Source organism: Mirounga angustirostris, unplaced genomic scaffold, assembly GCF_029215605.1.
Source record: "Mirounga angustirostris isolate CCGP_5_RB_7025 unplaced genomic scaffold, mMirAng1.0.hap1 SCAF_2, whole genome shotgun sequence".
In the NCBI taxonomy this organism is placed as follows: Eukaryota; Metazoa; Chordata; class Mammalia; order Carnivora; family Phocidae; genus Mirounga; species Mirounga angustirostris.
The window spans coordinates 185,364,931-185,389,656 of NW_026991710.1; the positions used below are offsets into that span (position 1 = coordinate 185,364,931).

Consider the following 24,726-nt stretch of genomic DNA (forward strand, 5'->3'; position numbering starts at 1 on the left):
GTTTAGGACTCATTCTGTTGAACTTTAGGCTTAGCATATGATAGGTATATTATAATTAACTCTAGTTTCAATATAGGCTGAAGTATTGCTTTAAGTTTTATTTTATTTAGCTTAGTGCTGTGTTTCAATATTCATTTTAATGCCTTGATGTTGGGAGGGGGGTGGTAAGTGGGAAAGCTAATATACCAAATTTAATTGTAGTAATTTTTTTTAAAAAACCTTAATTCTTCTAAACCATAATATTACATATATATTTTGAGCAGTTTATTTCTTCTGTTACTTAGATCATTCCTTATTTCAACAAATTTTGACTGTCCTCTTTCTCTATTGATTTAATAGGAGGAGATCCTTTGGGACAGTTTGCTATTGAAACTATACAGAATGAATGGAAGGTCTATGTAAAGAAACCTCTAGACAGGGAAAAAAGGGACAGTTATCTTCTGACCATCACAGCAACTGATGGGACCTTCTCATCAAAAGCCATAGTCGAAGTGAAAGTTCTTGATGCAAATGACAACAGTCCAGTGTGTGAAAAGGTGGGCTATTCTTTGTTTCTATATTATGAATTTGGATTCCTTTCTTCACCCTCTCGGTAGGATTGTCCTGTGGTGCTGGGTGTAATTCAGCTGCGTTTCATTTTATAACCTCTTACTGTTTAAGCAGAGCTGAGTGTTCAGTGGAGCAAGAGTAGCGTTAGCTCAGGAACTATTTGGGGGACTGCTAAGTAGCTTAAAATCTCATTCAAAAATACCGTAAATTATGGGCAGGCTTACAGTGTGTGTTTAACTCTAAAAATGCTTTGTGACGTTTATCATTCTCGTTCTTGGGGGATGAGCAGTAGTTCATCTACAAAGCTCCATTTTGCTTTAACAAGTTGGTTTTGGGGGGCACTTGCTCTTCCACACACCACGGAAACAGGTTAATGAGGGTGCTCTCGCAGCTGGGGCGCCCATTTCCTAGGAGAACAGACTAGAGAGGAGCTGTTCCTGTCCGGGGCTGCTGGGGGAGGCCTGGAGCAGCGATGCTCCCTGCTGCCTGGGGGGTGGGGGGGGGAGGTGAGGAGCAGCTCAGCCTGGGGGAGGTGGTACTGGGATAAGCAAAGGGATTGGGACTCTATCCTAGAGAAAAGAGGGACTCGGCCTCCTTTTGTATTTGAAAGGTGGAGAGGACCTGAACGAAGAGTTCCTTACAGAAGATGAGTTTGGCGGGATCGTGTGCATGTAGGTGGGCGCGTGTGAGAACACGGGGTGGGAGGGGAGGCCGAGGTGGCCAAAGAGAAGAAAGGACAAGCTGGTGCCCTTGGTGTTGCCCGCATGGGGCAGCATGGCAGGCGTGTCGAATCAGGATGGACTCTGCTGTTTCCTACAGAGGTGAGAGGGAGAGAGACCAAAGATACAAGCCTGGAGTGGAGTTGGTCTAAGAGGAAACGTGTTGTGTTCCACTTCAGACTTGGTGTTAGGTAACGGGACATTCAGTGGAATAGGTTTTGTAGACATTTAGAGATGGCAAGACTAAAGATGGAGATCGGGAGAGATGTAAACTTGGCAGTTTCTATGGAGAGCGGAATCCATTTGGGAGGATAATAACAAAAAGAGACAGAGAGTCCATAGGCGTATTTCCTTTCCTGGGGAGAAGGGAGGGAGCAGCAGAGGCGGGCGGAGGAGAACCATACCAGGCAGTGGTACTGAGCGCGCAGGAGGAGAGGACTTTTAGGAGGCAGGACAGCGAGTGGAGGTTTGGCGGCCAAGCGGATGAGTGAGATGTGGGACAGGACTCCGGGACTCGGAGACTGGCTTGGAGACCGTGGGCTCTGTATCCAGATGCGGATGGATGCCTGACGGCAGGGAGGGTGTGTGTGAATTGCACACACAGGAGAGTCGGAGGAAGGAAGGACTGGTAGATTAAGGGAAGGCTGGGGAGAGTGAGGGACAACGGTCTTGAAGAGGGACAGAGAAACTGAGCAGTGTCGCCTCTGTGGAAGGGGACAGAGCTGTTCTCTGGAACGTACAGTGTGCTCAGGAGGGAAGGGAAGCTCCAGAGGAATGAGGAGTTCGATCCACATGCAGACTTTCTGGCAGCAGGGTTTTGTGTGGGTGGGTGGTGGAGGGGTGGAGGATGTCTGTGTGTGTCTTACAGAAAATCGATGTGTGTGTTTTGCCTTTTTTTTTTTTTTTTTTTTTAACGCTTGGCATATTACTTGGATGCAATGCCTTGTGATCTTTGGGAATAATAAAATTAGGACATTAGATCATTTGAAATCACCAGTATTGCAAAATATCCTGTTTCATGAGCCATAAAATGTCATTTACCTAAAACTGAGCTCACATTAAGAAAAAAAAGTCAACAAAATCTCAGCCTGTTTGTCTTATGTTTTGGTTTATGGCAGGAGTTTCTAATTAGTTAGAACTGGAACTAACCGTTCATTATGTTTGAGTCGGTCAGCTGGGGAGGGAGGGGGTGATGGAGGCTAGCACAAGAGCCCCCCCCACCCCCCACCCTGGGGACCTTTGGGGATTCTTTGTTTTCTCCCGTGACATGGGGATGACCGATGTCTCAACTGCAGTTATATCTGGTCATGTGTTGGGAAGGATTGCAAGTAATGGATTTTCTGTATTGAAAAGGAGACATTGATGTAACAGGCATTTACTCTCCAGTTTTGGGGTAAATATGGAATACTACTTATATTTTCTTACAAGAACTTAACTTAGACATGAACCCAACTCAAAGACGTCAGGTATTGAGAATTCTGTAGGTAAATGCCACATTAGACTCTTCCAGTGACACGGAGGAGTTGTTACCTGTTACCTGACTCCCGTTTTGTTTTAAATGTGTTTTATAAGAAAAATAGTTTTCAAAGCTCCTTGGATTCTAAATTCCATCATTTCCCATGTTTTCTGTGACCAAAGTTAAACGTCTTTTTTTTTCCGTTATTCCCTTGGCAGTCATGTTAACCCTTCATATTATGTGTTCACGACATTGCTTAAAATCTTTGTAGACTTTATACTCAGACACGATTCCAGAAGACGCCTTTCCCGGGAAGCTGATCATGCAGGTGTCTGCCACAGATGCGGACATCCGCTCCAACGCCGAAATTACTTACACATTGTTTGGTCCAGGTGCAGAGAAATTCAAACTAAATCCAGACACAGGTAAAGATGGGACTTGGGGCAAAATTAACTACGTTCCAATAAAGTCATCTCACGTATGTGGGTGGTTTTAGGTCCCACGTAAAATTTGAAATTAGGTTCTGTTCCTATAAAATTTACTCTGATACTACAAAATCGGCATCTTTTAGAAATCTACACAGCAATTTGCTGTGTAAAACTTGGGGTGAGATTAAAAAAAAATTAACAACAACATCACCTACTTGAACCAAGGATTTAAAATTTAGATTAATATCAACTTCTCTTTTTTAAAAAATAGTTCTGAAATTTAAGTATATCTCAAACTTTCTGCTTCATCCATTTTGTATATAGTTTGTTTTCTTGAGTCCGTGGGCATAAACTAATAATTTAGCATATTCCTTAAAATAATTAATAGTATTCTATTTGTATGTAAATCTTTGACTGTTTTCCCTCTTATAATTTGTATTTTGTTAAAATTACAGTTTTCAGGCAGCCACCCTTCCCAGAACTAATTGTAAACATATGAAGCTATGAGTCAGTTTAAAAATATTTAAATTTGGTAAATTAGGCAGTGTTGTTTTTTTTTTCCCCCTGTTTTTGTGACATTATATATAATCTGAGAGGCCCTAGCCTCGAAATCTTTATGACTTGAAGAGCCAGCAGCCAGCAGGGTCTGGAAACCTGGGTCTCACTGGGGCCCTCAGATGTTGACTCCTGTCACTGATACCATCGTGCCCCCCCCCCCCCCCAGTTCTGTCATCGTAAGAGAAAAGGGGAAGAAATAAGATGTGCGTTTGCAGTTCACATCTTACATTTCAAGCGAATCCATTTATTTTTGTTTGTTTTTAGGTGAACTGAAAACATCGGCCCCTCTTGATCGTGAGGAGCAAGCAGTTTATAACCTTCTGGTCAAGGCCACAGATGGAGGGGGCAGATTTTGTCAAGCTAATCTTGTGCTCACGTTAGAAGATGTGAATGATAACGCCCCTGAGTTCTCCGCCGACCCGCACACCATCACCGTGTTTGAGAACACAGAGCCTGGGACGCTGCTGACCAGGGTGCAGGCCACAGATGCGGACGCAGGTACTGTCTAGGTGATGTATTTTGCCTTTAAGCCGTGCTCGAAGATTGCAGGAACCTCTGTCCAAAACACATCCCAAATTCAGTCTCTGTAACTTATCTTACCTTAGGCATATCGAATAACTCATTGTTGTATTATGTAATTCCTCAGCCTTAAAAGTGGAATGAAATTTTTAGAATAATGAATTCATTTTTAATGAATATTTGAAGTCCCCAAATTGTGCTCCGTGTACTTACTATCGTAAGACATCTGTGGTGTCCCTAAAATTATGGTTAGTGACTATATTAACTGATCTTCATATCCATTTGAATTAATTAAGTGAAGTGTTATTTTGTGAATAAACCATTAGTGATGGAGATATTGATGTGGAAATAGAACAGAAGCAAATGTTACATTGGTATAGTTTTACAGACCTTTCACAGTTTTTATGGAGAGTATAATCCTCTAGGATACATATTTATAACATTTCCGTAGCAGAGAATAAAAATAATTTCTTAAGTCATAATAGTACTGAAGAATTAGAGCAATAACAAAAATGTTACTTTTCAGATCTTTGACACAGGCTAAATAATAGACTTCATTTTAAAAAGAGCTGTTGGGTATTCTAGCATACATTCGCATAGTCTTAAAAAGCCAGATAACGATGAAGTCATATTTAAGTTAGTAAATTGTTAATGAAAACGTTTGCTTTTTAAAGATGATAGTCATAAGAACGTCTAAGTAATGCATGTTAGCACTTTCCCTAATATGCTACATGTTTTCTCAAAAAAAAAAAAAGTTTAAATTTCTCGAAATAAAACAATCTGACGTATGGTCATGTGTCACCAGGACTGAATCGGAAGATCTCCTACTCACTGATTAACTCTGCTGACGGGCAGTTCTCCATTGATGAATTATCTGGAATCATTCAGTTAGAAAAGCCCTTGGATAGAGAACAGCAGGCTGTGTACACCCTTACTTTGAAAGCTGTAGACCAGGGTTTGCCAAGGAGGTTGACCGCAACGGGCACTGTTGTTGTGTCCGTTTTGGACATAAATGACAACCCTCCTGTGTTTGAGTACCGTGAATATGGTGCTGCCGTGTCTGAGGACATTCTCATTGGAACAGAAGTTCTTCAAGTGTACGCGGCCAGTCGGGATATTGAAGCAAATGCAGAAATCACCTACTCGATAATAAGTGGAAATGAACACGGAAAATTCAGTATCGATTCTAAAACAGGTAACCTACCCTGTGAATGAGAGGAAGCCCTTTATTCTACCCCAAAGGCTAGCTCGCCAGCACTTTACCTGATGCAAAGAGACCGATCAAGACATCGGCAGTAGCTACTCTGGAAAGAGAAAACTCGACTTTTCTTTGTGTTGTTACTTTAAGTGGGATTCAAAGTGGTTTAGAACTTTTGAGCGGAAAATTAAAGAATGACACTCTAGTAATTCAGTCAAGATGTCAGAGGTCGTAAACTAGTAAAGATAAAGCGTAGATGACGGAAGAGGATCTTGTGTAAGGGCTCCTTGCTCGCTCCCATATTGAACCCATGTGAAAGTAGCTTCTTACATGAAACCGTGGTTTCGACCCCTTTGATCTTCATTTCTATAGGGGGCATCTGATAATTCATTAAAATTGGCGTCTTCATTATGCTAGTTACATAGAATAGCCGAAGTACTCTGAGTCAAACTGAATGACTGTCGACAAGGTCAAGAGTCGTAGGAGCTGTTGACGCTTGCTGCGTAAACACTTTTGTTGTCTTGTTAACCTGTGGTCTAAAACAGCGGTAAGTCTCCTAACCTTGCAGAAAGTCACTCCATTCACACCGTATTTAATTGCGTGTGACTATTGCAGATGAAGAGTAGGTGTGTGGCGATGCTATTTTAAAACCTTTTTTTAATGCATATCATAGAATTATTATTTTTAGGGCTCCTTTATAGGATGGACTATAAAGAAGGGTGTTAAAGGAATTGTTAAATCAAAAAGGGATTCTTTCTTAGTGACAAGATGTAAATAGTTATTCTGGAGATATTAAAAAAAGGATACACATTTCTATAAAAGAGAAACAATGAGAGAAGGGAAAGGAAAATAAAAGCCCAAGAGTAGAATTCTTCTGTTTCCTTTCTACATTATTAGAGGGATGTCTATAGGAGATGGTGGTTTGGAAGAGAGGAGAAATATAATCATTTTTACAGTGGGATGTGGGTAGTGTTGACTGCAGGAGCAATTTAAATACCACAGAGAAATAAATGAGCATCCGGGGATGGGCAAACTCATACTTTTTAATTGCTGAACTAAGATATTAGAAAACCTAAATAAATGATAAGCAGACTTTTGAGGCAGAAATGGAAGTGTTTGTTTGGAAGTGTGTTCCCATCACAGTAGGAGGAAGTGGTAACATTTAAAAGTCCTGGAAGTCATTTTGCTCTTCCATCTAGGGGCCATATTTATCCTTGAGAATCTGGATTATGAAAGCTCTCATGAATATTACCTGACTGTCGAGGCCACTGACGGAGGCTCGCCTTCATTAAGTGATGTTGCAACTGTGAGCATTAACGTAACCGATATCAACGACAATTCCCCTGTGTTCAGCCAAGACACCTACACGGCAGTGGTCAGTGAGGATGCCCCTCTCGAGCAGTCTGTCATCACGGTGTGTATTTTCTCCCTTACCATGTTCTTCTTCTGGATCTTTGAAGGAAATTTCCGGAGGGTCCATCCAGTTTTTGTCGTGGCCTTAATCGAAAATAATTGGAAGATGTGGAAATGTCTTTTGTTATCCCAATCAATTACTGGCTCTGTTATAAATTACTGCCTTATAACAGCTGGCTGTTGATATCAGAAATTGGCTTAGTAGACTCCCGCCCCTTCCTTAGCTGTCTCCTAAGCAGGAGTGTGATGTTTTCTAGGTTATGGCTGATGACGCTGATGGACCTTCAAACAGCCACATTCGCTATTCAATTACAGATGGTAACCAAGGAAGTCCATTTACAATTGACCCTACCAGAGGAGAGGTGAAAGTGACCAAGCTTCTAGACCGGGAAACAGTACGTGCAAAAGTTTGGCTTAAATTGTTTATAAATTACCAAATCAGTACATAGAGTTTCCTTGTGCTCCCATCTGTCACATGATGGGACGTACGAGAAGGGTAGAACCAGCCTTGTTCCGGTACTGACAAGCGAGGTACAAACACTTGGAAAAGCAATTCCAGTAGGAAAATCTCAAGAATATAAGAGACATGTTTCATGCTGATAGAAGTTTGGATAAAAAGGTTTATCTTCAGGAAGAAACTACTCTTGGCTCCAGTGTTTGGAGGCCCTTCATGGAGCTAGTTGCTGGGTTTTCAATAATGGCAGAGACTCAGAAAACATAGTCGTTGAGAGACTGGGAGTCCCCGTGAGGAACTGCGTGAACAGAGGCATGGGGCAAGGAGGACGTGGTGTGTATTTAGGTGATTATTTTGGGTTGTATTGGAGTAGAGGAATCCCACCAAGAAGTGAGGGACATGGTAGAAAGGTGTGCAAGGAACGGATCAGAGGCTCAGGCTGGATGCTGCAGGCGGCAGGGAGGTAGCGAGCAGTTGGGAGCCTGGGGGTAACCGGGGAGACTGGTGTGAGGGTGTCACAGTGGGAGTGCGTGGTGTTCACCAGCGCCGGGTACCGTACCGTGAGGCAGCAAGAGCCCGGTTGGGAGGTGCCATGACGAGCGAGTGAGCGAGCAGACAAATTCAGAGACCTCGTGAAGGAGAAATCCGGGTCCGCAAAGCTCCGATATGGCCCCGCATAGAAAGCAGTGGCGTCCGAGATGTCGGTTCTCTCCTGCCTGGCCGTGGCTGGGGCCCGCCCTCCCGGAGAGCCGGGGCGTTGGGAGGCCGTTGACTTTGCCCTGGGAGTGGTGGTGGCCGGTGGGGTCTGATGAGTCGAGTTCTAGAGGAGAGTGGCGCATGAAGGAAAGATTTTCAGCCAGCATTTGGAGATTTTACTCAAACTTAAGAGACCTGAAAGCTGGAAATACAGATATGGCACAGACCTCTGGAGATGATGACAGAGGCAGTTGGAGGGAGTGAGGTAAATGTGAGCAACCGGAGAGAGGAAAGCCGGGCTGCACCCCCGTCCCTCCATCCCTCCGTCTCTCCGTCCGTCCACTCACACTCAGGGAGCTGCCTGGCGAGGTCACCAAGTCCAGAAGTGAATTCAAAGGACATTGGTGGTAATGGAGTATAGTTTCAGAACACTAACAGGTAAAGCTGAGAGGAATTTGGGAAGATAGTGATGAGCTACCTCAGTCAAGTCTCAATTCTTTCATTCCTTTTGCGTCCTGTTACTTCTGAGCAGGGACTTTGCAAGAGCTTAGGAAGCACGACTGCTGGCCAAACAAAACTGAGTGTGACTGATGCGCTTTTTAGCTCCTTCGGTGCACTGATGTCCGGTGTGATGGCGTGCGGTGTGTCCCAGGCCATTTGCCCTTTCCCGTTGGAGCATCTTGCAGGGCTCATATTCTGCAGAACATACTCCGGGGTTTAGCTCGCTTTCTGGTGTCTTCCACCTCCTTCTTGAGGAGAAAGCTTCACAGGGGACTGCCCTTGAACAGAGCCCACGTCACTTGATGCACTTTCCTTTGTAGGGGGTCACAAAGAACTCCTCCTCAGGGATTTGGACAGGGGATTGTAATCTGAGTGTACGAGTGATGGGGGAGGGTGATCTGGCGTGTCCTGAGGTGTTGAAGATGACTGAGCCCTCGGAGCTGGAAGACCACTTCCTCTGGCTTTGGGCTGACAGTCCCACTTGGGCCTTAGAGAAAGCTGCCATCCCTGTTACTTACAAAAGCAATTGCTTTCGAGCCCTGTTAACATTTTTCTCATTGTTTGTATTACTTCTCTGTCGTAATTTCTGTTAATCTGCAGGTTTTTAAAGATGGAATGAGTATGTTTAGAGAGGCATCAGAGAATCTAACCACCATTGGTAACTTTTCCTGTTGAGCGCATACGTTCCGTTGTGTAGATATTTGCAGCGTGCTTGTTTGTAGATTGGGGAATTGCCCACATACAAGACAGCAAGTGAGGACGGGTACACAGGTCTGCCCTTCCAGGCTCTCAGTCCCCTTCTGATGAAACCCTGTGTTTGGGCCTTGTGAAGTGGACATGTGTTCTCTTTGTTTTGTGTCTGAAAAGATTTCAGGTTACACACTCACAGTTCAGGCGTCTGATAATGGCAGTCCGCCCAGGGTCAACACGACCACCGTGAACATCGATGTGTCGGATGTCAATGACAATGCTCCGGTCTTCTCCAAGGGAAACTACAGTGTCATTATCCAGGTAATCTCGGGGATGCTTAGTGGTTCATCGAGCCCATGCCTTTTGAAATGAGCTCTTCCATTGGCCTCAGTTGTTCGTTTGAAATATCTTTCTTTTCCAAAGACTACTTTTTAGAAAAACAGGAAGAGTAAAATGAGTCCATCAATACTAAAAAATGAGTGTTTTCAAGATCCAGCCAAGCTTTTCTCTCTCCTTTTTGTGCTTTGCTTTTTTAAGACATTCTCACTAGCTTGATCCTTCATCTGATTTTCTGCTGTCCCGTATTTGAGCATCAGAGAATCTAATCCACTTTTCTTTTCCTCCTCCCCCACTCCATCCCTCTCGCACTTCTGCTCCCCATGCATCCTTTCTTCTCACATGTGCCCTCCCCAAGCTCCCACCTTTCCCCTTCGCCCCTTTCTCCTCCCCATCACTGCCCCCCACCCCCACCCCCTGTTCTCTCTTCTCCTATCCAGTGGAACACAGCAAGGCTTTGTTTTCTGTATACATCACGTAACAGAAAACCTGCCTGTGTCTCCTGCCGTATAGATTTGGTTTTGTTGAAAGTCGAGGCGTTTTTGGTTCTTGTACCCTGCAGGAAAATAAGCCGGTGGGTTTCAGCGTACTGCAGCTGGTCGTGACCGACAAGGACTCCTCGCATAACGGCCCACCCTTCTTCTTTACTGTTGTGAGTGGGAATGACCACGGGGCCTTCGAAGTGAACCAGCAAGGGGTCCTCCTGACATCAGCTGCCATAAAGAGGAAGGTGAAAGATCATTACCTACTGCATGTTAAGGTATGAAAGTCTTCATGATTTTGCTGTGGATTCCTAGAGGAGAGATCCTTTGGGGGCTATCTCCTTGTATGTAAATAGCTTAACGTTTCATGATAAAACAAAATGAATAGAATTGTGGTCCTTTTTTTTTTTTTTTTTTTTTTTTTTTGCCATACCTTTGTTTTATCCCAGGGCACGTTGAGGGGTCTCATTTATTCATTTGGTTACTTCATCATGGACATTGATGGAGCTAAGCTTCCTTATGAGTTAGTGAAAGGGCTATGAAGAAGCATTTATCCTTTTCCTTGTAGGCTTCTTATGAAGAAATAACTAGTAATTGGTAATTTTTTAAAACATGAACAATATAAATGTATTTTGAGTAAGAAGTTGTAAACAATGACAAAGACGACAAAGTTTTTGTTTTGTTTTAATTTTCTCACAGGTGGCAGATAATGGAAAGCCTCCCTTGTCATCTTTGACATATATTGACATCAGGGTCATTGAGGAGAGCATTTATCCGCCTGCAATCTTACCACTAGAGATTTTCATTACTGCTTTTGGAGAGGAATACTCAGGCGGCGTCATTGGGAAGATTCACGCAACGGACCAAGACGTGTATGACACGTTAAGCTACAGTCTGGATCCCCAAATGGACAAGCTTTTCTCTGTTTCCAGCACCGGGGGTAAGCTGATAGCCCACAAAAAGCTAGATGTAGGGCAGTACCTTCTTAACGTCAGCGTCACCGATGGGAAATTTACAACGGTGGCGGACGTCACAGTGCACATCCGACAGATCACACAGGAGATGCTGAACCACACCGTTGCTATCCGCTTCGCCAATCTCACCCCGGAAGAATTTGTTGGTGACTACTGGCGCAACTTTCAGCGGGCTTTACGGAACGTCTTGGGTGTGAGAAGGAACGACATACAGATTGTCAGTCTGCAGCCCTCTGAACCTCATCCACATCTGGATGTCTTGCTTTTCGTAGAGAAATCAGGTAGTGCCCCGGTTTCAACCAAACAGCTTCTGCACAAGATTAATTCTTCCGTGACCGATATTGAGGAAATCATTGGTGTCAGGATACTGGATGTATTCCAGAAGCTCTGTGCAGGACTGGATTGCCCATGGAAATTCTGTGACGAGAAGGTGACCGTGGATGAAAACGTTATGTCAACGCATAGCACGGCCAGACTGAGTTTTGTGACTCCGCATCACCACAGAACAGCCGTGTGTCTCTGCAAAGGTAACACACAGAAGTAGATGAAAGCAGGGGTACAGATCATTTCACGGGAAGCCTTTGCAGGCTACACAGTAACGATCATTTTCTTGAACTATATTTTCCCTCTGTTTTTGAAACAGAGGGAAGATGCCCACTTGTCCATCACGGATGTGAAGACAGTCCATGCCCTGAGGGATCTGAGTGCGTCTCCGATCCCAGAGACGACAGATACACCTGTGTCTGCCCGGGTGGCAGGTTTGGTCAGTGCCCAGGTAGGAGTTCAGTGATGAAGCACGCTCCTGTTTTTAAAAGTCACTTTCAAGTGTTTCTTGCCATCGTTTTCTTTATTGGGGTTAACAGACGTTGTAAAGTGCATTTATTATAACAAGTCCAGCATACAAATGAATCGAGAGCAGTAGTCACTTTTCCTTCCTCTTACGTATGACAACCCACCCCTGAGTTACTAGTGACACTCTTCCTTCTCTGTGATTGTGGTCATGTCAACATACAGTCCCATATGTACACATTCAGAGTGATTTTTCCCACATTATCTTTACCAAAAAAAAAAAAAAAAAAAAAGTTACCACATCTCACAGAGTTTGCTGTTTGCTTTTCCATGGCTTAACGTATGTCGTGGGCATCTTCCCAAGTCCGTGGCCATAAACCTAATGCTTTCCAGTGGTTATACCATGGTTTTCCAACTTTGTCCTTATTCATAGAGCTTGAGGTTATAAAGATGTTTTCTTGTGTTAAAAATGAATCCTTTTCTACACTTAATCATGGTGAGGCGCTGAGGAATGGACAGAATTGCTGAGTCATTCCGTGGTAGTCCTGAAACTAATATAACATTGTATGTTAATTATACTTTTAATTTTTTAAAAAGTACTTTTATACATATAGTCTTATTTATTGGTGCTTTCTAAAACTAGGATTTACTACGTCAAAGATTAACTACATTTTGGGGGCTCCTGGGTGGCTCAGTCGTTAAGCGTCTGCCTTCGGCTTAGGTCATGATCCCAGGGTTCTGGGATCGAGCCCCACGTCTGGCTCCCTGCTCCGCGGGGAGCCCGCTTCTCCCTCTCCTGCTCCCCCTGCTTGTGTTCCCTCTCTCGCTGTGTCTCTGTCAAATAAAGAAATAAAATCTTTAAAAAAAAAAAAAAAGATTAATTATATTTTTAATTTTTAAATATACCATTATATTAGTTTCCCAGAAAGTTACACCAATTCCTTTCTTGCAGTCATGTGTGACCGTCTCACTCCCCATTCTCTTACCAACATATGGTTTTCAATTAAAAAACAAATTCCCCCATCCAGTGGGCATGAAATGATACCTGGTTATTTTAGTTTGCATTGCTCCAGCTTCTTGTGAAAGTTTTATTTATTCCTACTACCATTTCCTCTCTTGGACTGGCCTGTTCATATTCTTTGCTTGCTTGTTGGGGTTATTTGTCTGTTTCTTGTTTTTAGTGTGTAGAACATTCTGTGTGCTGTGAGCATGAATGTTATCTCCATCCCACTGTCTATTATTGGTGTTTTGATTTGTTTACAGTATTTCTTGTCATTTTGAAATTTAATTTTTGTCGGTTCTGTATAGTTTTACATAACTATTTCCACCTCTGGTGAGTGATATTATTTTCATCATTTTTGCAAATTTCATTGTATTTTGCTTGAAAAGTTTCCCCAAACCACCTGAGGCTATGTAAATATTTTCCTTAATTGTCTTCTAATAATTTTATATTGAACCTTTTTATATTTAGATCTTTCATTGTTCTAGAATTCATTTCTCTCTGATACAGTAGTCCAATTCTCTTCCAAAAGGAAATCCAGTTATGATGTGTTTTTTATTAAAGCAAATAGACATTTTCCATTGAATTGAATTTTGTAATGTTGTAACCTTAAAACTTGGATCAGTGTTGGGGGGAATCTCACTTTTACAAATATGCTTCAGCTTGGTTCTGATTTATGTTTTCCTCTTTGTGATTCACAGGGAGTTCATCTGTAACATTTACTGGAAACAGCTTTGTGAAATACCGTCTAATGGAAAATGAAAACAAATTGGAGATGAAACTGACCATGAGGCTCAGAACGTACTCGGCTCACGCGGTTGTGATGTACGCACGTGGGACTGACTACAGCATCTTGGAGGTACGTTTTTGTACCCGAAGACCTTAAAAACACGGAATTCCATTTCATGTTCACATTGTCCATTTTTGGAAAAAAAAAAAAAAATTAAGGGAAATGGTTTTATTCCACACTTAAATAGTTCCTTGATATCTCTATGAGTTTTAGACTCTTGGGCTAAAAAGCTATTTTTGCTCTGCAGTAGTATAGAAATGGACTTCAGTGTCTCAGAACTTTTTTAGGTCATGTGACAGTTAACATTCAAACTCCAAGTGGTATTATATCTTATTAATGTTAGACAGTTTATAGAGAGTATTCACAAGTGCTTGTAAGTGATAATTACCTTTTTTTTTTTAAATGCATGATCCACTTTTGATTTTACCTGATGCTATTTTTGGTTGGTATTCAGTTAACAGTTAATTGTGGGTGATTTCCATGATGCTTTTTGGAGGTGCAGTTGGCACTTGAACTTGCGTTAGGTTCATTTCTACTCTTGGCGCAGTGATGAGACGAGCGTGTGTTCTGCAGTGCTTAAAATGCAGTCTCACTCACTTTCCCTTCAGTCGCCAAACCTACCTCTCCTTTGGATGTTTGGTCAGCGTTCCTCGTTGACGATCCTGCGAGGGTAATGTGAGCGGTGATTGTCTTTATCACAGATTCATAACGGAAGGCTACAGTACAAGTTTGACTGTGGAAGTGGTCCTGGCATCGTGTCTGTGCAGAGCATTCAAGTCAATGATGGGCTGTGGCATGCCGTGTCTCTAGAAGTGAATGGAAACTATGCTAGGTTGGTTCTGGACCAAGTTCACACGGCGTCAGGCACAGCCCCCGGGACCCTGAAAACCCTAAACCTGGATAACCATGTGTTTTTCGGTGGCCATATCCGTCAGCAAGGCACCAGGCACGGGAGAAGCCCCCAAGTCGGGAACGGTTTCAGGGGCTGTATGGACTCCATTTACTTGAATGGGCAGGAGCTCCCTCTGAATAACAAGCCGAGAAGCCACGCGCACATTGAAGAATGGGTGGACGTCTCTCCTGGGTGCTTACTAACAGCTACCGAAGACTGCTCAAGCGACCCTTGCCAGAACGGAGGCATTTGCCACCCCTCACCTCCTGGAGGTAGGCCTCGTCATGCTAGTCATCTTCAGAGCGTTACGCGCGGAGGCCCTTGGCAAGTTCCTCAAGTCTTTGTTTTCCCTTCCCATTCACACGATGGTGTCAGATCCTGCAGTCAGTGTTGGAATGGAGGGAAACCAGAGCAGGGCTGGACTCAGGATTCTTCCCCCAGTCAGGCTGCAGGACCTCCTCGTTCTGCACCAGGAACCACTGGTGAACCACAGCTAACCCTGCCCTCTTCTTCCTTGTGCTGTGTGTTTGTTTTGCGCACTCTTCTTCCAACCACATCGGCGTTGAGCCAGTGGGACTCAGAACCGTACGCTCAGTCCTCCTTGAGAGCTCCCTTAGATCTGATGGCTCAGCACCTAGGGACTGCTGGCCTTGCTACAGACGGGGTTTGGTTTTCCAGAATGCCTTGAGCCCTCCTGAAGTGTCGCCAGTCGTGTCCTGAAGCCTTAGCGTAGTAGAGTACTCTGTGGCGTTTGTTAACCTGCCCTGTTTGTCCCCTTCCCAGTAATAGAAGCTATGAAAGGACAGTCATGGTGCCTCATCAGGAGAGAGCTTTGTGTAATGAATGGAGCAAAAATCAGAATAGCACTTCACTGGGATTTCCAAGGATTTGGCTTTGTGTTATTTTCTTTGGGAAGTGTTTGTGCATACGCCACACAAAGAACAGGCCAGGTTATCCCCAGAATAATACTCTGCATGAAAGTATGAAAGTTTATCCTGTGCTCATGTTCCATGTCCAAGTCAGGTCAGCAAGGACGCTGTCCTCGTTGACTCAGGGATGAGACTGAGAGAAGCATTTTCTTGAAACGTGCAAGCACGATCCCTGTAGCAGCAGGAGGGCGAGAAAGTGGTGCCACACACGGGCTCCTAAAGCTTCTAGCTCTCTAGAGTATCGCATCTTTGGCCAAAGAAACTCCCACAGCCGTGCCCACCTTCAGAGGCAGCAGGGAAGTGCAGTCCTGCCCCAGAAACAGCTGGAAAAAGTCTACCACCCTGTCCCATGTCACAGTCTTTGCAAAAGTCTGACATTCTTTGTGCTCCTTTGGACACATTGGACAATCACCTTCCCTTGATGGTAGTTCATAGTCTTCCGAATACTTTCACATTATTATCTCAGCCTTTAAAAGTTTGGGAGCTGCAAATAAATGGGGATGTTTGGTAGTAAGTGTTGTTAGTTGGCATGGCCACTCAAATAAAGGACTGTTTTTCCCTGCTCTCTACGCTTGGCCCAGTGACCTTACATAAATTATGATTAAGTCAAGCTGATGATGAGTTCTCTCTTCAGCTCTTTTGGTTTGGTTATACCAACAGTGGAAGTTAGATTTTGTTGATAACGACGACATCGTACCCAGAGGGAATACGAATTGTACTAACTTCTATGGGTCTCAGAGAACGAAGGCTTCTCTTAAAAGTCAAAACCAATATTATACTGAGATAGATTCTTTGAGTTATTGAATGATTGGACCTTTTTGTTCCCTTTCGCTCCTGCAGGTTATTACTGCAAATGCAGCGCCCTGTACATCGGGACATACTGTGAGTTGAGTGTCAACCCGTGTTCCTCCAACCCGTGTCTTTATGGTGGCACGTGCATCGTGGACAACGGGGACTTTCTGTGTCAGTGCAGAGGATTATACACCGGTCAGAGGTCGGTGTAGCCCTCCGGATGAAACTTCTTAAAATGCCTCCCTTTCATACGTAGGACTACGTTTACTTCTTGTTCTCTGTTGTGCTGGATTCCTTTGCAGTGAAAGTGTGACGTTGATGCCTCTTTCCGTGTCCTCCAGGTGCCAGCTTAGCCCTTACTGCAAGGATGAGCCCTGTAAAAACGGTGGAACGTGCTTTGACAGTTTGGACGGTGCTGTCTGTCAGTGTGATTCGGGTTTTAGGGGAGAAAGGTAACTGGCCTCTTCCAACATTTGTATTTGCGTCTCCCTGTCGTGTCACGTCAATTCGCAGATGCGACAGAACTTTATTCATTTGGGCGACGTTGCTTTAGACTTTCATGTTCCCCACCCTTAGGTCCTTGTAGACTTTATCCTTTCACTCATTAAAATACTGAGCAGGTAAACACAGCGTAGTGCCTGAGGATACCTACTTCTGCGCTTCAGAGATCTTGGATCAGCAAGGTTCTTGCAGGCAGGACGTGTTTGTGGAATGATGGTTTTATTAAGGCAGACACGCATGGAGGTGGTTACCGGTCTTCGGAGTGGGATGACCGTGACCTCTCTTCAGAATATGCCGTAACTAACATTTATCTAGCATCTAGCACCCGTTTTCCAGGGGAGGAAAATGAGGCACAGCGGGGCTTGCGTACACCTTGAAGGCGGCGAGTTTTTAGTTCCCAGATGCCCTTTCACTCATTCCGTTTATAAAGTGACTCTGTACATGTTCTTTGTACGTGCCTCATGCCTCCCTGAAGTGTGCACCGTCGGTCTTGTGTGAAGGCTCTGAGTGTGAGCTGCGTGTAGGTATCTGCCTGTGCTTTTGCTCAGCGGTGCTTAGAGTCGTGAGTTTTGCCATCAGTCACGTGGTCTCCGTTCCTAAGTTGACCTTCCTAATTCCAGCCAACTGATACCTAATATATTTGACAAAAATGTCTCAAATGTTGAATGGCCATTGAGTATGGGGGGGGCAGTAGATACACTTTATTAAAGGAGGGAGGGTTTGAGACAGGCCGGGCACATCTGCACAGGGCCCCCGCTTGGAAGAGCAGAGGGCGTGGAGAGGCCCAGGAAGGTTCCGTCAGGGGAGGGGCCGTGGGAGGTTTTCAGCAGGAGAAATGTCTTGAAATGGGAAACAGTTTTCTAACCTTTCCCATGTTTTATGCGACTGTTGTATTTCCAAGCAGGGAGATGCGAAATCTGAGCCCAGCCTGTTAGGACAGTTTCCAGCATACGGTTTATCCAAATGCACATTCTGAGCAAAGAGAATCAGACACAGACTGAATGCTTAGCCCGGGAGTTTGGTTTAGTCACCTCGCAGTTAAATAGGGCGTGACATGATGCTTATCTCCCCGACGTCCCCAGTATAGACTCTCGTGCTTAATTACTCCTCGAGAGGTGTTTTGTGGTCACGACTGTTGTTGGTAGTGTTTTTGGTGGTTACCGCCTCTGTTTTGTTTGGGTTCGGTCGGTCCCTGGTCTCTGGGAACCGCGGGCGTGGCCTGGCGCGACGTGTGTGGCAAGTGTCTGTCCTCGTTCTTGGCAGGTGTCAGAGCGACGTTGACGAGTGTGCCACCAGCCCCTGCCGCAACGGGGCGCTGTGTGAGAACACGCACGGCTCCTATCACTGCAACTGCAGCCAAGAGTACAAGGGCAGACACTGTGAGGACGCCTCGCCCAATCAGTACGTGTCCACTCCCTGGAACATCGGACTGGCCGAGGGCATAGGCATTCTCGTCTTCGTAACGGGGATATTTTTGCTGGTGGTGGTGTTTGTCCTCTGCCGCAAGATGATCAGTCGGAAGCAGAAACAGCAGGCTGAACCCGAGGACAAGCACCTGGGCCCCAGCGCCGCTTTCTTGCAAAGACCGTATTTCGATGCAAAGCTCAATAAGAACGTTTACTCAGACATACCCCCCCAGGTGCCTGTCCGTCCTATCTCCTACACTCCAAGCATTCCGAGCGACTCCAGGAACAACCTGGACCGCAATTCCTTTGAAGGATCTGCCATCCCAGAGCATCCGGAGTTCAGCACCTTTAACCCCGAGTCTGTGCACGGACACCGGAAAGCCGTGGCCGTCTGCAGCGTGGCCCCAAACTTGCCTCCACCGCCGCCTTCAAACTCCCCTTCCGACAGCGACTCCATACAGAAACCCAGCTGGGACTTCGACTACGACAGTAAGAGTGGCCCTTTGCATCTGCATAAAATGTCACTGAGCTGAACGGTGACCTTGTACAGTTTGCCAGAGCTTCGGCTGGGTCCAGTCACGTTGTGGAGCCTGTGGTGTTGATATGTAGGCTCACACTCCAGAGACCCTGGGTGTGATGTGAGAAGCTTGCCCTGGCGGAGCGCCGGGGCTGTGATGTCCTGGGCATCGAGGACCTGAATCTAGTCCTGCTCACACTAATATTCGGGAGAGAGCCTGTCATTTTGGGGATGGATATGGGCTCTCGATTAGGATTTTGGGGGCTTTTTATGACAAATTAGGAAGGGCATTTGGCATGATGGATTTTTAAAGTCAGAAGTGCTAGTATTTATAGCAGTGGCCTACCATATCTTTTGATGCTTTAAAAATGGCTATGTATGCCTTTTTAAGAGGAAGTTTTAAGTCCCCATACTGTCTCGTGATCTCCACAAGCGGGGTTATTGAGAATTTTTCTGTGCTGTGAATCTGCAAGAATGCTTGCAGGTTTGTAGGTTTTTGGTTTGCTTTTCGGATGCTCCTTTTTTCTTTCAGTTGTTCCCATAGTTGGTCGGGCTCAGGCAGTATTTGGGTGCTGCTTGCTCTGTGTGAGGACACAGCAGTGAACCACCCAGAGGCCTCACCCTCACGGGGCTGACCGTTGTCACCTCTTCCTTTTAGCTAAGGTAGTGGACCTCGATCCCTGTCTTTCCAAGAAACCCCTGGAGGAAAAGCCTTCCCACCCATACAGCGCCCGGGAAAGCCTGTCGGAGGTGCAGTCCCTCAGCTCCTTCCAGTCCGAGTCGTGCGATGATAATGGTGAGTAAAGAGTTTTGAAATGCCGCGCTGTGGGCGTGGTGCAGTGTGTGGAATGTTGCGGATGTGCCCAGTGCCCTCGTGGAGGCTCTGACTGTGGTCACGTCCCACTCGGGACCACCGGTACACAGCCCACAGCCCCTTGTACAACCTGCATGAACATCTGCGGGGGAAAATATTTCAGACATTCCTAACGGGATAGGCATTTGAACTGCAGCAGCTGGTCAGAAATAGGGAAGAAAATATACTGAAGATCTTTTCTGATTAGGGCTTTTTGGTTTTTTTTTCCCCACAACAGTAAATGTTCTAGAGATTTTGTGGGGGTAAAAAAAAAAAAAAATGCAGCAGCTTTCTTAAGCACAGCCCCCGACCCATCCTCCTACTCCTGTGCCCCCCGGGTGGCAAAGCGGTAGTCGGAAATGTTCAGCTCCGGTAGCTCCTTCGCTATTACAAGGTTTTATTTGTCTCTTCCCCCAACTCCCCTGCGGCCCCAGCTCCCATTTGGATCAGAGCGTACTGACTGAGAGCGCAGTTTAAGAGATTGCTAGTAAGTTTGATTATATTTCTAATGAAGAAAGTTTGACAGTGGGATCTTTGATGCCAGTTATGTTGATCTGATTTCCCTAGGTAAACTGCGTTAATAACCAGCTTTGCCATGTTAACACATACCAGTAGAGAAAATGGTCAATATTCAGTAATAAAATAGTTGTTGGTGGAAATTTTTGCAGCTCAGAATTAGTAAGTTTGACTTTTTTTTTTTTCCTTAAAAATGTAATGTGTTTAACCATTTCAAATATTTGGTGGAAAGAAATAACCCATTATCATTTATTTCTAAACCCAGAGTAATACAGTTCATAATATATTGCAGTCTTTTTCCAAACTAAAGATGGCCATGAGTTGACTCCATTCATTTATGATTCCAAGCCTGTTATGTGTCGGATCAGAGTTCACCTGTGTTTATTATTTATTACTTAGTAACGGAGTCTCTGAGCATAGCTTTGCTCATTAAACCAAAAGAATAGAATCCTTTCTTCCATTAGGTTTAATTTAAAACAGTAGTGTTGCCAGTTTATGTAATTTATATTTTGGTTCCTAAAATGCTCTTCATAAATACATTTCAGAATCTTGTCAGTGTTTTCCTCGAAACATCATTCTTCTTAATAGTCCTAAATACTTGTAATAAACTGTGGTCTGTTAGTTATGAAAGTTAATTTCTGGAAAACGCAGTGTGAGAAAGAAAACATATCCAGGAGTGTTTGTATTTTAATTTTTATCAGTCATAAAGTCTGTTAATTATATTTTTAGTTTTCTGAGGCTTTTGTAACAGATTACCACAAATGTGGTGGCTTAAAGCAAGGTACATTTATCATCTTACAGTTCTGTAGTTTAGGAATCCCACCACAGGTCAGTGGGCTCACACGGAGGTATTGGCAGGGCTACTGTGTTTCTGCCCCCTCTAGAGGAGATCCTGCTCCCTGACCTTCCCCAGCTTCTAGAAGCCTGTCTTCTTGCAAAGACAGCATTGCCTCTCTTCAGCCATTCTCCTGTAGTCTTTGCTTCCTACACCCACAGCTAGGAGAGATTCTGCCCTTTTAAGGACCTTTGTGAATACATTGGGCTCCTGCAGACCATTTAGGAAAATCTTCCCCATCTCCAGATCTTTAATCACATCAGCCAAGTCGGTCCCTTTGCCAGGGATGCTAACATATTCCCCGTCTCCCAGGATTAGATGTGGACGTCTTGGAGGGCCATTTTTCAGTTTACCATACGCACACATGTTTATCTTGGCGTAGATGCTTTAAAACAGTCTGATCTACAAATAAAAGGGAATTTACCTAGGAAACAGCCAGGCAGACAGTCTGCATTTCTCTGCTAGTATGTTAGCTCCCCAGCTGTTAGCCTGTCTGCAAAAAAGATAAGAAATTTGGAGTTGGGGGCACACAGAACAGAATTAAAGCCAGTTTTGTATTTATGTTACGTATTTTATCTTATTATGTAACGCTCACTTTTTCTTGGAATGTACAAATTCATTAAACCCAGCAAATTGGCTTAGCAAGCACTTTACTGTTTAAATGTGAAGTCTTTTGCCCATGAGATATTAAAATAAGGATTGTTTTGGCATGACTAGATCTGTAGGTGAGAAAACTTAGAGCTAAAATATGTCTTAAATTATAGTATAATGTGGTTACTCTGTCCCTTTGATTAATAACAAATATGTATCGCTTGATTAGAAAAATGTCTAAGCTATATAATAGCGAGAGTATAGGGGTCCTGCATAATTATATTATGTGTTATGCTAAAGTTTTCATGTTTTTAAATTAGGTAGAGATTATATAATGTAAAGAAATCCTATTTAATGCACTGTTTTCTAACTGAAGATTTTCCTAATTTACTCCTTTTGAACCTTTTCACAAGCTTCCATAGTGACTGTAATACACCTTGTCAACGCTGTCGTTGACACGGTGGATGAAGAAGGTATAGTCACGATAAGTGTGCTGTGTGTTTGTGTTCATACTGACTGCCACTAGAATAGTGCTTTCGCCTGTTGTATGTAGTGTTATAAAAAAAGTCGTTTGTGGTTTTGACGGGCTTGAGTACTTCTGTGCAGGTGTGTATGTATATTCATAATCGAGGTACGTTACAAAGATATTCTGATGTGTGTTGCGTCTTTGTCTCTTTTTCCACTCACAGTGAATTTGTGTAGATACCAGAAATGACCCATAGGATCTTGACAACTTGGCTTTACATGACACAGGATTAAGAAGCTTAGAAGTCATTCTAGCTAAACACTTTTTTTTAAACCCTCTTCATAGGAATAACACTAACACACAGCTTTTATAATTACCTGAGTGTGATCAAGGATAATGATAGAACATGGCAGAAAGTAATTATTTTCATTATATGGTTTAGTGAAAATTAATATGAAGCTTTTATCTCTCTGTTCACAATTCTGTGAAAGGGCATTGATCTGCACCTAAAGTTACTTTAAATTAAATCAGCCCTTTGTTAATGCACTGAAATTTGAGTAATCACACGTAAATTGCACAGCCTAGTAGCTTTTAAACTGTAAATCCCATCCCCAGGAGGGTTTAGAATTTATCTTTTTATTACACCATCAAGAGTGCATTAGGCATAGGGGATCGTCTTTGGGAGGACATGTATGTTTTCAGGATTGAGTTGAGAAGGAAGGATGGTTTCGGGATAGGGCAGGCCAGGCCGAGGGTTGTACCTTCCTAAGAACAGGTACTGTGTCTTGGTCAATCAGAAAGTAATCTGTATTTTGTCTAGTGGATTTTAGTTATAAATATTGATGGAATTTTAAAAAGAACTTTAAAACCGTTCTTTCATGGGATCTCCTTCATTGAAAAATAATAGAAACTGTATTTAAAGTTGAATGCTTGAATTTTAAGAATCGAGTGCCTCTGGAGTCACAAAGGTTGTCAATCCTCTCAAAGAAATTACCACATTTTTAGTAGATTTTAAGAACAATTCTGTAGATACACATTGACTAAATACTGGCTTATTCATTTTTTAGAACCACCATGGTCGTTTCAGTTTTAGCTTTAAATTCCTGGAAGAGAACCATCAATCAATCAGATCCTGTTTGTTCCAAATTTATTACATGGGTTTTCAGGAACATTGTAGAATGCATGGAAAGCATTGGTTTTGTTCCGAAAAGCACTGCAGTGACCCTGTTTCTACCATGATTACTACTTTCCAAGAATGAGAATCACGACAATCCTAGGAGTTCGGGCTCGACCTACATTTTCTGATTTAATCCTCCTAATAAAGGGATTTCCACTCCCCTTTCAAATATAAGAACCTGAAGCTTAGCCAGGGTAAGCAACCTGCCCAGGGCCAAAGCCCTGACTGACGTGGGATTTACATCTTCTTTCCCGGTCTTCGTGCTGGAGTTCCGGTATGAGATGGGAGTTCTGAAGGAGCGAGCGGCCTTGCAGTGCTGGGCTGGGGACAGGAGTAAGCACAGCTCATGCTCTCTCCCAGGAGAAGGGGACAATGGGAATGTCAAGTCACATTCAGAATGGGCAAGGTTTGCAGAGAGTTTCTTCTAGCGATTCACAAGTCCCTACGTTGGTGAATTTGTCTGAACGTAACGTACATTTGAGCGCTGTAATGTGCTGTCAGGTGTGTCTTAGGTAGCTTTAGATGTATTTGGATTCTGTCATCATATTGCTCAGTATCATGAAGGTGTCATTTAAGTTCCTATTTACATTTAGTAGAGAGCCTTTAGACTTTAGACTAAATAATAATTTAATTATTTAACCTGTGCTTTCAGGTTCAGATTGCCAGAAAAAAAGGAAAAGAAAGTAAATTCATGTTTGAGTTCCCTGGCAAAGTTCCTCATCCCGATCTTTTCCTGTCCTCCCCTGTCCCGTTTCATTTGTGCTACGTACATTTCTCAGCCATTTGGAACTTCTGTAGATCATGGCTTAGAGGCCTGGTCCATGGCTGACTGGGCCTTGATAAACAGTTGGCATTGTATTATGTACTGATCTTGATTGCCTTTTCAGCCGTCTTTCTGTTTTAATTACAAATGTTTTCTTTTCTCTCTACTCTGCCACCAAAAGAGTCTTTGGCTGCTCCTGACCTCAGCAAATCAAGAGGTGACTTATGCATGCCAGTTGTTCATTGATACTCACTAAAAAACATTGGTAAAATTTGACCCAAGGCTGACTTGCTTCACTTGTTTGCCGCAGTAACTAAGTCCAGAGCTGTTTGTATGCTGCATTCTAAACACGTCGCCTCGCCTGTGTGTCAGAGGAGTTCCGTAATCCTTGCCGGGGGGGGGGGGGGGGGGGGGGGGCATTCCCACATCAGGAGGTTTTTTAAAAAAATATAGCCTAAAATGATCCTTTGTCCTTGTAAAAGTAACAAAAACTGGTTGATCAAAATTGTGCTCTGTTTTTCAGTGTCGGATTGCATTTTGCTTGATTTGGAGGCATGCTTTGTTACATACTTATATTAATGTCATTCGTAGTTTTTAGTATAAAGCTTATATGATTATAAAGGAATTTTTTTAAATGTTAGCATGTTAAAGATAACTTTTACTACCTTAAACAGTTGCATCAAGCGTTTAAAGGACCAAACTTCTTCACTGTGTCCTGAGCCTGAACAGATACCTTCATATAGAGCAGTGGGTTCTGAATGACGGGCAGGAGCTGAAGGGGGGTGATGGGAATCGCTTGTAGAAGAGCGCATGTCCTTTAGACGCTAGCACACTGCTTCTGTTCAGACTTGTTTTGTTTCCTTGAAAGTTAGGTCCCATTTGGAACTAGAGCCTAGTTCAAAGAGGTTGTCAAACTTGGAGGTGGGGGAGGCCCTC

General features: G+C 43.7%; 1 protein-coding gene across 5 annotated transcripts in view; it reads left to right on the forward strand.

The window, feature by feature from the left end:
- The window catches only part of FAT1 (FAT atypical cadherin 1), a 129,913-nt gene that overhangs the window by 103,594 nt on the left and 1,593 nt on the right, over positions 1-24,726 (forward strand). For 2 of the 5 annotated variants that reach the window (XM_064585662.1, XM_064585663.1), the window contains exons 11-27: positions 340-536; positions 2,996-3,149; positions 3,975-4,208; positions 5,035-5,424; positions 6,627-6,841; positions 7,098-7,235; positions 9,359-9,502; positions 10,080-10,277; positions 10,699-11,500; positions 11,617-11,748; positions 13,464-13,621; positions 14,254-14,716; positions 16,214-16,367; positions 16,507-16,617; positions 17,930-18,561; positions 19,248-19,385; positions 23,972-24,007. In XM_064585662.1, coding sequence (XP_064441732.1) covers positions 340-536; positions 2,996-3,149; positions 3,975-4,208; positions 5,035-5,424; positions 6,627-6,841; positions 7,098-7,235; positions 9,359-9,502; positions 10,080-10,277; positions 10,699-11,500; positions 11,617-11,748; positions 13,464-13,621; positions 14,254-14,716; positions 16,214-16,367; positions 16,507-16,617; positions 17,930-18,561; positions 19,248-19,385; positions 23,972-24,007 — 4,296 coding nt within the window. Of the gene's footprint in view, positions 1-339; positions 537-2,995; positions 3,150-3,974; positions 4,209-5,034; positions 5,425-6,626; positions 6,842-7,097; positions 7,236-9,358; positions 9,503-10,079; positions 10,278-10,698; positions 11,501-11,616; positions 11,749-13,463; positions 13,622-14,253; positions 14,717-16,213; positions 16,368-16,506; positions 16,618-17,929; positions 18,562-19,247; positions 19,386-19,876; positions 19,930-20,009; positions 21,282-23,971; positions 24,008-24,726 lie in introns of those variants that run through there. The other 3 variants (XR_010409723.1, XM_064585665.1, XM_064585664.1) reach the window with 3 other exon arrangements.